The 14,443-nt window shown below is 34.7% G+C and overlaps 1 protein-coding gene across 2 annotated transcripts in view; it reads right to left on the bottom strand.

Annotated features, from left to right (window-relative positions):
• The window catches only part of LOC109069944 (B-cell receptor CD22-like), an 89,666-nt gene that overhangs the window by 15,480 nt on the left and 59,743 nt on the right, over nt 1–14,443 (bottom strand). Inside the window, exon 2 of one of the 2 annotated variants that reach the window (XM_042754393.1) lies at nt 1,125–1,160. The exons of the other annotated variant lie outside the window; for it this stretch is intronic. Within the exon in view, the coding sequence (XP_042610327.1) occupies nt 1,125–1,160 (36 nt within the window). The remainder of the gene's footprint in view (nt 1–1,124; nt 1,161–14,443) is intronic. 2 annotated transcript variants of the gene reach the window in all.

Raw genomic sequence — 14,443 nt, 5'->3', positions numbered from 1 at the left:
GGTTACTCTAACAAGACAAGTCTAACTACAAAACAAGGAAAAAAAAAAAAAAAAAAAAAAAAAAAAAAAAAAAAAACGCTAGTGGTAGATTTTTTTTTTTAAGTGCTCACGAGGCATATACACACACACACACACACACACACACACATTGTAATTCTGACTATGGGTCACGAAGTCTACTACAGCTGTGCAGTTTTGGTATGTTTTTTGGTATTTAATTTTGCATAAATAGAATATACGTTTGAATAGGTTTATTTTTTATTCTATCTATCTATCTATCTATCTGTCTATCTGTCTGTCTGTCTATGTACATTCTATCTTTTCATTCATGGAGATAACATGGACAATGAGTCTGTGTTGGTTTAGTGGTAGATTGCTGCCATAAAATAAAATAACATGAAATTTCAACTATAGCCACTAGATGACTGCAATGGTCACTCGATGACTCTTTTAGCTTTATGTTGAGACATTATTAAAAATGATTTTTATAATAAGAAAAACAAAATGAATCTTTGTCAAAGTTTTTGTCAATGTCCTTTTTTTTTTCTTTTTTCCTGTTGTCTTTGTTAGTTTCCTGCTCTCTTTACGTAGTTACACTGACAGTTCATTTGATCATCACACCTGTTCAACTTTTACTTCATTATCTGTGTAAACTTCAGTTCCTTTGTTTTCTCAGTTCATTGTCGGTTGTTGTTTGTGTTAAAGTGCACACTGTTACATGGACTTGAGTACCCTTAAAAAAAAACCTTGTGTTGAAACCTTGAGACTGTGACAGAAGAGAACTTTATCTATTTATTTATTTATTTATCCACCCATCATTTGGGATCTAAAATGACCCTGAACTGCACATTAGCCTTAATTACACACAGTCATTAATTAGTTTACATTTTTCCAACAAACTAACATTTTAACCTATTTTTTTTTTTTAATCAGTGTTCTAGCAGCATGAGGAACTGCACAGACAAATGATTCTGAGAGAAGGTGAATAACAGCAAAATATAGACATAAATCATCAGCAAAGAGATAAATGTGGGATCCCTCATATGATCCATGTAGACAAATAAAGTACTACAACACAATTCACATTTGTTTAATAAATCAAACACTGCAGTACAGCACAGTACCTTGAGTGAGTCCAGCGTGGATGAAGGACATCAGCACTAAAAACAGAAGAAACACAGATATGAAGCATTTCCATTCATTCAACACAATGCAGATCACTGAAACATGTCTAGAGTTTGAACTGAAAGTGTTTTTCTGTGTTTTGAAGCTCATCATGAGAACTGATGGTGGAGATTCTCCATCATTTAACATCAACACACACAATGACGTCACAGGACTCATGAACCGATACGAGAGTCGATTCACTGATGGATTCACTGCTGCCCAGAGAAGCACTTTCACCCACAACATACAACACATGAGCATATTCTCATCAACCAATGTGACGTCACACAGTCAATATCTGTCTCTTTAAGTGTTTTTGCTTGTTTTGAGTTTTCTTTATTAATGAAACCTGAGCAATTTTCAATCTGGTTTCTGACCGCATCACAGCTCAGAGACAGTGCTCATGAAGATAATCAATGATATTCAATTAAATACTGATTCTGACAAAATATCAGTGCTGGTAAACTCAATCTCAGTGCTGTGTTTGCAGAGCGATCCTAGACTTCTGGAGCCCTTGCTCCTCAACTCCTTAACCTTTTCTTTCAGAGCAGATTCACTGTCAAAACAACAGTTTATATATATATGTATATATATATATATAATATATATAATATATATATATATATATATATATATATATATATACAGTACAGACCAAAAAGTTGGAAACATTAGTATTTTTAATGTTTTTGAAAGAAGTTTCTTCTGCTCATCAAGCCTGCATTTATTTGATCAAAAAATGCAGAAAAAAAAACAGTAATATTGTGAAATATTATTACAACTTAAAATAATAGTTTTCTATTTGAATATACTTTAAAAAAAAATAATTTATTCCTGTGATGCAAAGCTGAATTTTCAGCATCATTACTCCAGCCTTCAGTGTCACATGTAACATCCAGTCTATCACATGATCATTTAGAAATCATTCTAATATTTGATTTATTATGAGTGTTGGAAACAGTTCTGCTGTCTAAATATATTTGATGAATAAAAGGTTAAAAAGAACTGCATTTATTAAAAAAAAAAAAAAAAAATTCTAACAATATATATTCTAATAATATATTTTCTTTACTATCACTTTTTATCAATTTAACACATCCTTGCTGAATAAAAGTATTGATTTTATTAAAAAAAGAAAGAAAAAAAAAATCCTGACCAGTAGTGTATATTGTTATTACAAAATATTTATATTTTAAAAACATAGCTTCTTTTTTTTTTTTTTTTTTTTTTTTTTTTTTTAATTTTTATTCATCAAAGTATCCTAAAAAAAGTATCACATGTTCTGAAAAAAATTAAAGCAGCAGAACTGTTTCCAACTTTGATAATGAATCATCATATTAGAATGATTTCTAAAGGATCATGTGATAATGATCCTAAAAATTCAGCTTTGCATCACAGAAATAAATGATCATTTAAAGTATATTGCATTTAAAAACAATTATTTTAAATTGTAATAATATATCACAATATTAAATTTTTTTCTGTATTTTTGATCAAATTAAATGCAGGCTTGATGAGCAGAAGAAACTTCTTTCAAAAACCATTAAAAATAGTAATATTTCCAAACTTTTTGGTCTGTACTGTATATATATATATATATATATATATATATATATATATATATATATATATATATATATATCTCAGTAATACATTAATTTCAGTTCAAACTCTAGTAATCAGTAATTGCACTGGCTACCAATAGCTGCTCGCATAAAATTCAAGGCATTGATGTTTTCATACAAAACCACCACTAACTCTGCACCCCTTTACCTAAATTCATTACTTCAAAGTTATGTGCATCTAGAAGCTTGCGTTCTGCAAGCGAACAACGCTTGATTGTCCATGCCAAGGAAGCACACTTCACTTTTACGGACTTTTAAATTAAATGTTCCCTCCTGGTGGAATGACCTGCCCAACTCAATCAAGAATCGGCTTAAAACACATCTCTTCCATCTTTATTTGACCCTCTAACTTTTGCACTCACTATTCTAATTCTAATTAAAAAAAAAAAAAAAAAATAAAATCTAACTACCTTTCTAATCTTTTTGTATTCAATATTCTTTTCATTTATTATACAATTATAAAAAAGACCTCTAACACTAGCTTGCTCTATTCTTTTTCTATTCTATCGGTTTTCTTTTTATTTATTATATTATTTAAAAGCCCTTGCTACGTGTACTGCGTTAAGCTAACTGAGACTTGTTATAGCACTTATATATCATTGCTCTTTTGCTGATTTTGATTGCTTCCATTGTCCTCATTTGTAAGTTGCTTTGGATAAAAGTGTCTGCTAAATGACTAAATGTAAATGTAAACTATTGATCGATTGATTGTGGCACTATACATACATTGTGATTTATTAAAAAGAACTTATTTATTAAATATTAATCCATAAATACATTGGGGTGGGGTCAGTACCAGCACTTATTTTTTCCACTTCATGCACTGGTTGGAGAGGAAAGAGATGCGGCTTGTATCGATGTAGTCTATAGATACTGTGAAAAATTAGTGTAAATGTAATCTAATACAAAAAAGGAATAAAATGACAAACAATATGGCAAATACAACAGACAAAAATATACAAATAAAATAAACAATTTAGCCTATAATAGCCTATTATACAGAAATTGATTAAAGTAATCAAATGTACAAATATGTCACTGCATAGACTTCACCATATAAATTAAATATAAATTAATTTATAAAGTTATGAACAATATTAAGTGAAGAGCAGTGATTAATTCTCTCCTTTTCTTTAGTTGTTTGATTAACAGATGACAGACAGCGTCAGGTTTATACAGCAGGAAGCTGTCACAGATCTCATATACTGACTAGCTTTCAATTACTTTTCAAAATGTTTATGTTTATTTAAGACATAACTGACTGTGTTTAGTGAAAACTCACCAAGACAGACATTTTGACACATACACAGCTCAGAGTAGCCTATATTTGTCCGTGTTTCAGTCCGTCTTGAATCGCGTTCACAGAAAGCGCTTGAGAAACTGCAGCTCAGTGCTTTGAACTCATTTTTTAGTATCGAGCAAGAACGCAGGAGACTGTATACGACAGTCACATTACATGATTTGACTGATTTGGATGTTACGTAGATAGAGCATCAGCATACCACATTAAAGGAACATTCATGACTTCATAACCACTGACCAAAATTAAAAACAAAACTGAAATTAAATCATCTTTGAGAGGAAGGGGCCTCCTGGTGTTTCGGGGCCCTACACAACATGTGATCTTTGTGTATAGGATCGGCTCTGTGTGTTTGGCTCTGTCCATCATAATGTACTTCTAGAGAGACTGGAAAGGGTTTCTGGGATGGTCCTCAAATGGTTCAAGTCAGAAGGGAGAGGTTATTATGTGATTATATGAGAGCATAAGTCTAAGCATCAATGCATTGATGAAATTAACAGTTAGATATGCCAGTTAGTGAAACAAAGAGAAACCTGAAGTCATTGCATTTGGAAACAAAGATGAAGTTCTCAAGGTGAATGCATATCTTAACTCCAAACAACAAAAAATCAAGGCAAGAATCTTGATGTGATTCTGGAGTCAGATCTTAGTTTCAGTCGTCATGTCCAAGCAAAAAACTAAAACAGCATCAAGCATATATCATCTCAAAAACATTGCAAGAAATGTTTTGTTTTCTAGTCAAGACTTAGAGAAACTCGTTCATGATTTATCAGCAGGCAGGGTGGACTATTGTAATTAAACTCCTGACCGTCCTTCCCAAGAAGACCATTAGACAGCTGCAGCTCATCCAGATTCTGACTAGAACCAGAAAATCTGACACCAGTCCTCTGGTCTTTATGCTTCCAGTGACATTTACCGGTGATTTTAAAGTATTATTACTAGTTTATAAATCACTCAATGGCCGATGACCTCAATACATTGCAGATATGCTCACTGAATATAAGCCTAACTGACCTCAGATCATCAGGATCAAGTCAGTAGAAATAGCAAGGGTTCACTCCAAACAAGGGGCATCTGCTTTTATGCTGCACGCAGCTGGAATCAGCTTCCAGAAGAGATCAGATGAGCTAAAACAGTAGCCACATTTACATCCAGACTCAAAACACATCTGTCCAGCTGTTCATTTACTGAATGAGCTCTGTGCTGCGTCCCAATGATTGAACTGTATTATATATGTATCCTCGTTTTTTAAATTCTTAACTGTTTTAATTCATTTTAAATCATTTTAAAATGTAGATTATTTGCTTTTATTGTAGTGATTATTTTTACGATTATTTTAATTTTAATTATTATCTTATGTAAAGTACTTTAAATTACCATTGTGTAGGCCATGAAATATATTTTATAAATATACTCTCCTTGCCTTTATATATACACTGTAAAAATTGTATTGTCAAATTAACAGTAACTTACTGACAACAATTATCCAGTAGTTGCTGTCATTGATTCAACAGTAAAGTTACCGTAACACTGACTACAGTAGTGTTTAGCTTACTGTAATATTGAATACAGCATTTTAATGTATTTTTTACCATGCCAAAGTACAGTATTACACCTTTGATTTTTAATAATACTGTGTAGTATTATACAGTTATGAAATGTTATTTTAATTTCTTTTATAGTGCTACTGTATAACGTTTAGAATTTGTAGAAAACCTGTAAAAGTGCTCTTTCAGCTGCTGATGGGAAATAGGAAAAAGAACAATTGAAGCTTTAAGAGCACAAAGACTTTATTTAAAATTTTTAAACAATACATTAGTAAAAAATGACATGATAAAAATCAAAACAATTAAAAGACTAACAATTTATGATTAATCATTAAAAATCACAGAACAATGCATTAGTAATAATAATAGCATATATAATACAACAATAAAATATGTTTTAAAAAAGACTAAAGAACAATTTATAATTAAGAATTAAAATAACAGTGACATAATGCAACAATACAAATCTGTTTTTAAACACAACAAATTAACAATTTATAATTAATAATTAAAATGAGTGAACAATTCATGTGAAAATGAATAGGTAATATACAAACTTACATAACACAGTAGAACAAAGAAAGAAGGTGAGGATGAAGGCCAGGTGAGGAGGGCTGGTGTCGTGGAAAAAGTCACACTTTTGATAATCCTGCAAAAAATGATAAGCACAAATCAATCACTGAGGCCAAACATACAACTAATTATCAAAAACCTCACATTATCAACACCTTTAAATGATGGGCAAAAGCTTGTGCATAGGGCCCCGCAGCGACTGAAGTTGTACTTTTTTTTTTTAATTAATATTTTTAACTCAAAAGTAAACATACATACAATGTACATTTTGGTGGATAACTGCAATCACAAAACAAAAACATTTGTAGATCATCTAGGTAACCACACACAGTATTAAGAGTCAATGGTTCACAGACTTTTGAACGGGGTCATATTTAATAAATTCAGCTATTTTTTTTTTGTCTTGTGGACTTAATGTAAACATCCTTTATATAAAATATCTTACCCAGGACAGTACTAAATAAAAAAAAAAAATTTGTATGCTCTCTTATTTTGTTAATTTTTCACAGATTCTGCAAGGGGTTCACAAACTTTCAGTCTGCACTGTAAATGTATTTATCATCTATTTTCAGTAAGATTTACTAAATAACATATTTCTGCTATTTTCTTTTTAACTTCAATCATGCCCAACAACAGATACCGGTTTCTGGCAATTCACTCCTTGATTTGCTTCATAAAAGCTTGCATGTTGAGAAACATGTTTATAATGCATTATTTTCAATGCATTTATTGTTAGTGTGGCCCTTAAAGTATTAGTTCACTTACATATGAAAATTACCTCAAGCTTTACTCACCCTCAAGCCATCCTAGGTGTGTATGCCTTTCTTTTTTCTGATGAACACAGTCAGAGATATATTAATAAATATCCTGATGCATCCAAGCTTTATAATGGCAGTAAACGGGACCAACGAGTATGAAGCTGAAAGAAAGTGTCTCCATCCACGGCTCCAGGGGGTTAATAAAGGCCTTCTTATGCAAAGTGGTGCATTTGTGTAAAAAAATATCCATATACTTTAAAGAAATGTTACAGTTATAATTAAAAAAAATATATACAAATTATTTGAGTTATACAAAGCATATTTGTCAAATGAAAACTGTGAAGGGAACAGAATTACATTTTAAAACAGATTTCAAAATTTTTCACAAACGTTTGGTTATTTCTGGCCTTTCCCACCATTTTTAAGATTTTTCTAAATACAGATTCAGACACAAATAATTTTGAGATTACTATAGATATTGGCTTCATTGCATGCCCCTATTATTACTCTTATCTTAATTATTCTGCCAGTCATATTGTGCAAAATCCCTAATGAAAGATGCAACTTGAGGGTTTAAGGCTGTGGTTTTCCTCCCAACAATCCTCCCGCTCTTTCTGCTCACCTGGAATTCAGAATTGCATTTCGAATTTTCGAAGAAACCTGTAAATACAAAAAAAAGAAAAAAAAAAGAAAGAAAAACTGTGATCACAATATGTAGCATCATCTCTAATAAGTCATGTCACAATAAGGGATAAGCTCTAAACATTCATTTATGCAAAAGCCCATCGAAAAAAGTGTGAAAGTGACATAAGCAGCCAGTATGGTGACCCATACTCAGAATTCGTGCTCTGCATTTAACCCATCCAAAGTGCACACACACAGCAGTGAACACACCACACACTGCCGTGAACACACACCCGGAGCAGTGGGCAGCCATTTATGTTGCGGTGCTCGGGGAGCAGTTGGGGGTTCAGTGCCTTGCTCAAGGACGCCTCAGTCCTGGTATTGCCGGTGTTCTGTTGATTTGTCCTATACTGTCAGATTTTCATACCTCCCACTAAAACAGTGGATAGTATAATTTGACAACGAAAAATGCTACTGTAAAGTTATGGTTTATTAACGACTACACCTACCATAATCCTAAACCTAGCCTTAGAGTAATGCAAATACAGTAATTATGTGTTATATTTGTGGTTGTAGCTAGAAGGGATACAGCTACAGGAAACCAACAATAAATATTTTTTTTTCTACCAATTAGATTGCGTTTTTATTAAGTCTTCATCTACCCCAACCCGAAACCTACCCTTACAGTAATGCAGATACATTAAATATCGTTGTTTAGTGTGAGAAAAAGGATGCGATATTGATGTGCGCATGTGCAGTAAACCCTGGTAGGAAAATCTGACGGGTACATAATCTGACGGGTAGGATAAAATGTCAGGACACCGGCCCAAGACTCAAACCCACAACCTTAGGGTTAGGAGTTAAACTCTCTAACCACTAGGCCAAGACTTCCCCAAAGGCTAATGGAAATAATTTTTTAACAAAAGTGTACTAAAGAAGTGAAATTTGTTGGAGTCAAGTAGTTTTTTTTCCAAGATGGAGTCTCATGAACCTAATAACATCCCTCCTGACTGGTGTTAAAGGGTTAGTTCACCAAAAATTAAAATAATGTCATTAATTACTCTTCCTCGTGTCGTTCTTGTCCCGTGAGACCTTCTTTCATCTTAGGAACACAGTTTAAGATATTTTAGATTTAGTCCGAGAGCTTTCTGTCCCTCCATTGAAAATGTATGTACGGTATACTGTCCATGTCCAGAAAGGTAATAAAAACATCATCAAAGTAGTCCATGTGACATCAGAGGGTCCGTTAGAATTTGTTGAAGTATTGTTCACAACACTGCAGTGACGCCGCTGACATATGACGCTGCTGACGTGTTTTCTTTGTTATTGGGTGCACCAGAAAACACGTCAGCAGCGTTGTACGTCAACAGTCACAGCAAGTCTCGTTCACAACAGACCCGGAAAGAAAGAAAAATGATGAAATAAAAGTCGAATTTTTGTTATTTTTGGAGCAAAATGTATTTTCGATGCTTCAATAAATTCTAAAATATCTTAAACTGTGTTCCGAAGATGAACGGAGGTCTTACGGGTTTGGAACGACATGAGGGTGAGTCATTAATGACATAATTCACTTTTGGCTGAACTAACCCTTTAAACCTATTAGCTAGAATTAGCTAGAATGTCTGTATGCATGAAAATATTAACATTTATTACTCACCAGATGAAGCATGTTTCCAGGTCGCAGAGAAGACACAATGTTTCCGACGTTACAGGAAAAACTCTTTCAAATGCATTCTCTTGCACCCCCCACTGACAGAAATTAAGTGTTAATGCATGGCACCCAGTCCTGATTTTTTTATTTATTTATTTTTTATGTAGGAATAGCAGTTTTACCTGCAAAATTCTGTGTGTTGTTTTTCGCGGTCAGTTTGCACTGCTGTATTTTTTATTTACATTCATTGAAAATTTCCCAGAATTCATTGAAAATCTACAGTAACATACTGTCAACCGTGTAAACAGTACTCAGCTGTTGAGAATACAATATAATACTGTGAAAACAACTACAGTAACACACTGTACACAGCTTATACAGCAAGAAACTGTTGAGATCAACAGTATAATACTGTGTAAACAACATAAATCATTTACATCTGTTCTGTGTCTCATTTGTGTTTTGCTTTCTTCCCTGTGACCTAGTTTTGCCTGTGTTCTGATTAGTTCATTCATCTCTTCTGTTGTTTCAATTATCCTCATTTGTGTCTGTTACTTAAAGGGGTCATCGGATGTCCATTTTCCACAAGTAGATATGATTCTTTAGGGTCTTACTTTGGTTAAAATTTCCCAGTGGTAGTGTAAAAAACACCCTTTTTACTCTGTCAAAATCAGCTCTGTTTTCAGCACTTTGTTCAAGTCCATGTTGCTTTAAATGCTAATGAGCTCTGCTGACCCCGCCTCTCTCTTCCAGGGGGGGGGTGACAAGCAGACTGTAAACTTCAGCCGAGAAACTTGCTTACTAGCATATATTAGGAAAGGTGATTTGCAAAGATTCATAAAAAACTCTTATACTCACTTCTTCTGTAGATGAAGCTGGATCACGAATGATTCGCGTGAACGTAAATGCATTTAGGCAGATCAGGGAACGGCGAATTTCAAAAATGAAAGTAACGTTAATCCTCTGCTTATTCAGTGGCTCAGATGTCGTGAGTAAATGATGACTGCTATGTTCATTATTACATCCAACAACAAAACACCTCAATCACTTAATCGGAGACATTCTTGTCTTCCCCTGCACCGGAGTCGACACAATGACGGACAGCTCACAAGCTCACTCAGGGCGGGTCTAGAGAAGCACCCGGCTGCAGCCTGCAGATCGAGGCGGGGCTGCATCTGGGGCGGGGCTGCACGTGTAGCCCCGCCCCATACCTACTCTGATGGGTTTGATTGTCTTTAATAGACATACATGATAGGAAATGTGTGTGCGTAGGGCCGATGTAGGATGGAGTATGTTGTTTATAAAAGCTAAAAACGCTGTGCAGCTTTATTGTAAAGCCTTCATTATAATGCACAGAAGAAAAAAAATAAAAAATTTTGTCATTAGCCTGTAACTTGTTGACCATGTCCCTGAAATGTTTGTTTTGTTAAATTTTAAATGATCTTTTCTTTAGGCTAACAGACTAACAACCCAGTACATTTGAAGTAAATAATTTTAATTGGGTTTTTTTTTTTTTTTTTTTTTTATTATCCACAAGTGGGAGGATCAGGTCTTTCAGATAGAAGAATGAATTATTAGAATTAAATAATTTTTGTAAATTTTATTATTTCATATCATCAGAGTATGAGAAAGGAAATGAAAAGGGATGTATCATTATTGTTTTAATTTAAATAGCATGACAAGACAATTATTGTTACATATAATTAATGCAGTGATAAATGGCACCGCAAAGGCTAATGTGGTCTGCTGTGTGCCATTTCAATTTTTATGAAACTTTAATTTTCTTTACTACATTGCATGGCATAGACTTTTCCTCCCCTTTATTTCAGGGGAAAATCTGCTGCTCCTCATTATTTTAAAGTGAAGAAATCAAGAAACTTATATTTCTATCGGCCAACGATGATTCTGAAAGGACATAGCTGTAATCTGTTGTGCAATTGCATGCGCCATCATGCTCTTATTTTAGTGCAGTTGTCTCACAGCCACTGTGGTCAAATATTGAGATAAACTTTATAAAGTATTATCTATTTATATTAAATTAATATATTAAATTGGTACATTCTCCAATACCAATATCTGCTCATATTTGCTTGTCGTGTGAATAGAATGCTTTATTAATAAATTTGTTTACTGCGTTTGGTCTTTTTAACTAAAACACAGTGTTAATGCAATTAAGCAACGTACTTTCACATTAAGCGTTTTGGAATGTCCCAGTGATTAATTCATGAATTCGACTGGTCCAGAAGATTAAACTTGCAGCAGCTAAACATCTCGTGGATTCAATAAAATCAGGACATAGTCAGTCAAGTTAACAAACAAACAACTGTGCATTATAATGAAGGCTTTGTAAACACTGCACAGCGTTTTTTAGCTTTTTAAAAAACATACTCTGTCTACACAGACTGTATCGTGGGGAGGAGCCTGTGCAGAACTACATTCATTCTGACAGGAAGTTCTCAGAGCAGCCTGATTTGAGGAAAGGGGGATTTTTAAAATAGGGATTTAAAAAAAACACACTGGGTGATTTTTATCATTATAGGGTGGGTGTGTACACACACTTCCAAACACACATTATGTTCAGACAACAAACAAAAGTGAAATTTGCATACTGATGACCCCTTTAAAAGTCCTCAGTTCTCCTTCAGTGTTGTTGGTTCTCGTTTATTGTGTACGTGTGTTCCTGCCCACCTCCATGTTGCATTACCTTTTGTGAAGTAAATAAAAGACCATTTACACTTCATCATATATAAACGCAAGAAGAGTGTATTTATGTGTGTGTGTGTGTATATATATATTAAATAATATATATATATATATATATATATATATAGATATTATATATATATATATATATATATATATATAATATACACCACACTAGCAAAACACACATTACAAGCAAATAATAAACAATTATGTGATCATTGTTACACAACTACTGATGCTTCACTGACTACAAACCAATCAGGTCAAAGTGTTTGAGAAACACACACCCCAAGCCTCACTTCCTGTTTGAGGTTGCCATCAAACATAACTGTGACATAGTAGCCAAAGAAATTTGAAGACTTTAGGTGTTTTACATTAAGTATATTTTAAATGAACCAAACCAGTTCAGTTAAAGTGACTCAGAAAGGGAACCAGCAGCAACTGACATCAGTGCTTTTGCTCTTCACAATGTAAATGGACTCAATCAAAAAAAAAAAGGGTCTGTGTGGTCTGAGTAAGTTCATTTCTAGGTCCTTTAGCAGGGCTGAGATCATTTGAGGTGTTACTCAAATAAAACTATGTGTGAAAAACACCTTAAACTATTAAACCAATTCAAAACAACTGGCAGAAATGTAGCTCGAGCACTGTTTTCACTCAAAACATTTCACAAAATAATGTTACAAAACAATAAATATGTTGTTCATTAGGGAAGTTGTGGCCTGGTGGTTAGAGAGTTTGACTCTTAACCCTCAGGTTGTGGGTTTGAGTCTCGGGCCGGCAATACCCGACTGAGGTGCCTTCGAGCAAGGCACCAAACCCCAACCTGCTACCCGGGCGCCACAGCATAAATGATACCCACTGCTCCGTGTGTGTGTTCATTGCTATGTGTGTGCGCTTTGGATGGTTGCTCTTGCATTTAACAATCAAAAGTGCACACACACAGCAGTGCAGAAGTGAACACACACCGGAGAGCCGTGGGCAGCTATATATCCAGCTGCGCCTGGGGAGCAAACTGGGGGTTCAGTGCCTTGCTCAAGGACACTTCAGCCATGGGTATTGAGGGTGGGGAGGAATGACGCTGTTCATTCACTCCCTCCCACCTTGACAACTCCTGCCAGCACCGAGACTCGAATCTGCAACTTCGGTGACAAGTCCAAATCTCTAACCATTCAGGCCACACGCTGCCCCCAATGGTCACTTGAGAGATTAGGTGGCAGGAATGCACTATAAGTCTGCGATCGGCTGTAAAGCAAGGACAAGAAGAAGAAGAAGACATTGTCACGACGCCAGCTGTTGAGAATGTGCTCAGAACAGTTCAAATAGAAAAAAACAGATGAAGAATTATTCTTTTCTCTATCTGGGTTCAGAGTCCTCTTAACGACTGTCTTTGTTTTGGAAGGAAGAAGAAAAGAAATGAAATGGAAGAAGAGAGAGAAGAGAGAGATGCTTTGTAAGTGTGTAAAGTATGGGCCCTCATAACTGTGAAAAGAGAGCACAGCTATATAAACATTACCCCCCTGTTTCACAGACAAGGCTTAAGGCTAGTCCCAGACTCAAATTCATGTTCAAGCTGTCTCAGTTGAAAATATCTTGTACTGAAAACATCTAAAAATATGTCACGTGCCATTGTCGGGACTCAAGGTCGGGTGACCAAGTAAAGTTCTTAAGGCATTTTATAAAAAGTTATTTATAATATCTCATGATTTTAACCTAAGGCCTTAGTCCTGGCTTCAGCTAAGCCCTGTCTGTGAAACCCCCTGTTTCTTCTGTTCAAACAGGTGGGCAAGTTATACAAGAACGGGAACAATTCAGATTGTTCAACTCAGGCATGTACATAAATTTAAAATCACTGTATGCACTAAAAAAACATAAACTTATGCCACCTTCACAGCCCAGAACTCCAGATCATCAGCTGTATGTCATGGGGGTTAACTGAGAGACCTGTTCTGAGGAGGGAGATCACTTTATTGACTGGACACCCCCACTGCACAATTAAAATATAAACCCTTAGTCAGATCCCCTTATGAAGACTGTAACTTTAATGTTTGCTCTTCACAGAAAAGTTGTCAACGACAAGCTTGACATCACCCAGATGGTATTCAAAGATCATCTCTTTTAACAGTTAAAGCCAGGTTCGGTATTCAAGTGCAGTTATCCCATGTTGTAAATTGCCATAATTACAAGATTCCAATTGAAGGTAAAGAAGCCATTCATGTTCCTTGTAGAACTCCATATATTATAGATCTGTAATCTGGGAATTTTCTGAGAGCTTCTACTTGTATCACGTGGGGACTGTACCTGACTGTGCCAGAGTTAACTTTAGGCATTGCTAGTGTTGCCATAGAAACGCACAGTTTCTGGTCCAAGGACATGAACAGCTCCAAGCAGAAACCACAGTGGGTGACCGCAGCATATGATCTTGAGTATTTGACCAACAGCATTATCTATCGACTGATAATGTCTTTGTTGATCTGTTTCTCCTCTGTTGATCC

Source organism: Cyprinus carpio, unplaced genomic scaffold, assembly GCF_018340385.1.
Source record: "Cyprinus carpio isolate SPL01 unplaced genomic scaffold, ASM1834038v1 S000006507, whole genome shotgun sequence".
Taxonomy (NCBI): Eukaryota; Metazoa; Chordata; class Actinopteri; order Cypriniformes; family Cyprinidae; genus Cyprinus; species Cyprinus carpio.
Note: the sequence above shows the minus strand (reverse complement) of the source record. Positions and strands in the feature narration are given on the sequence as shown.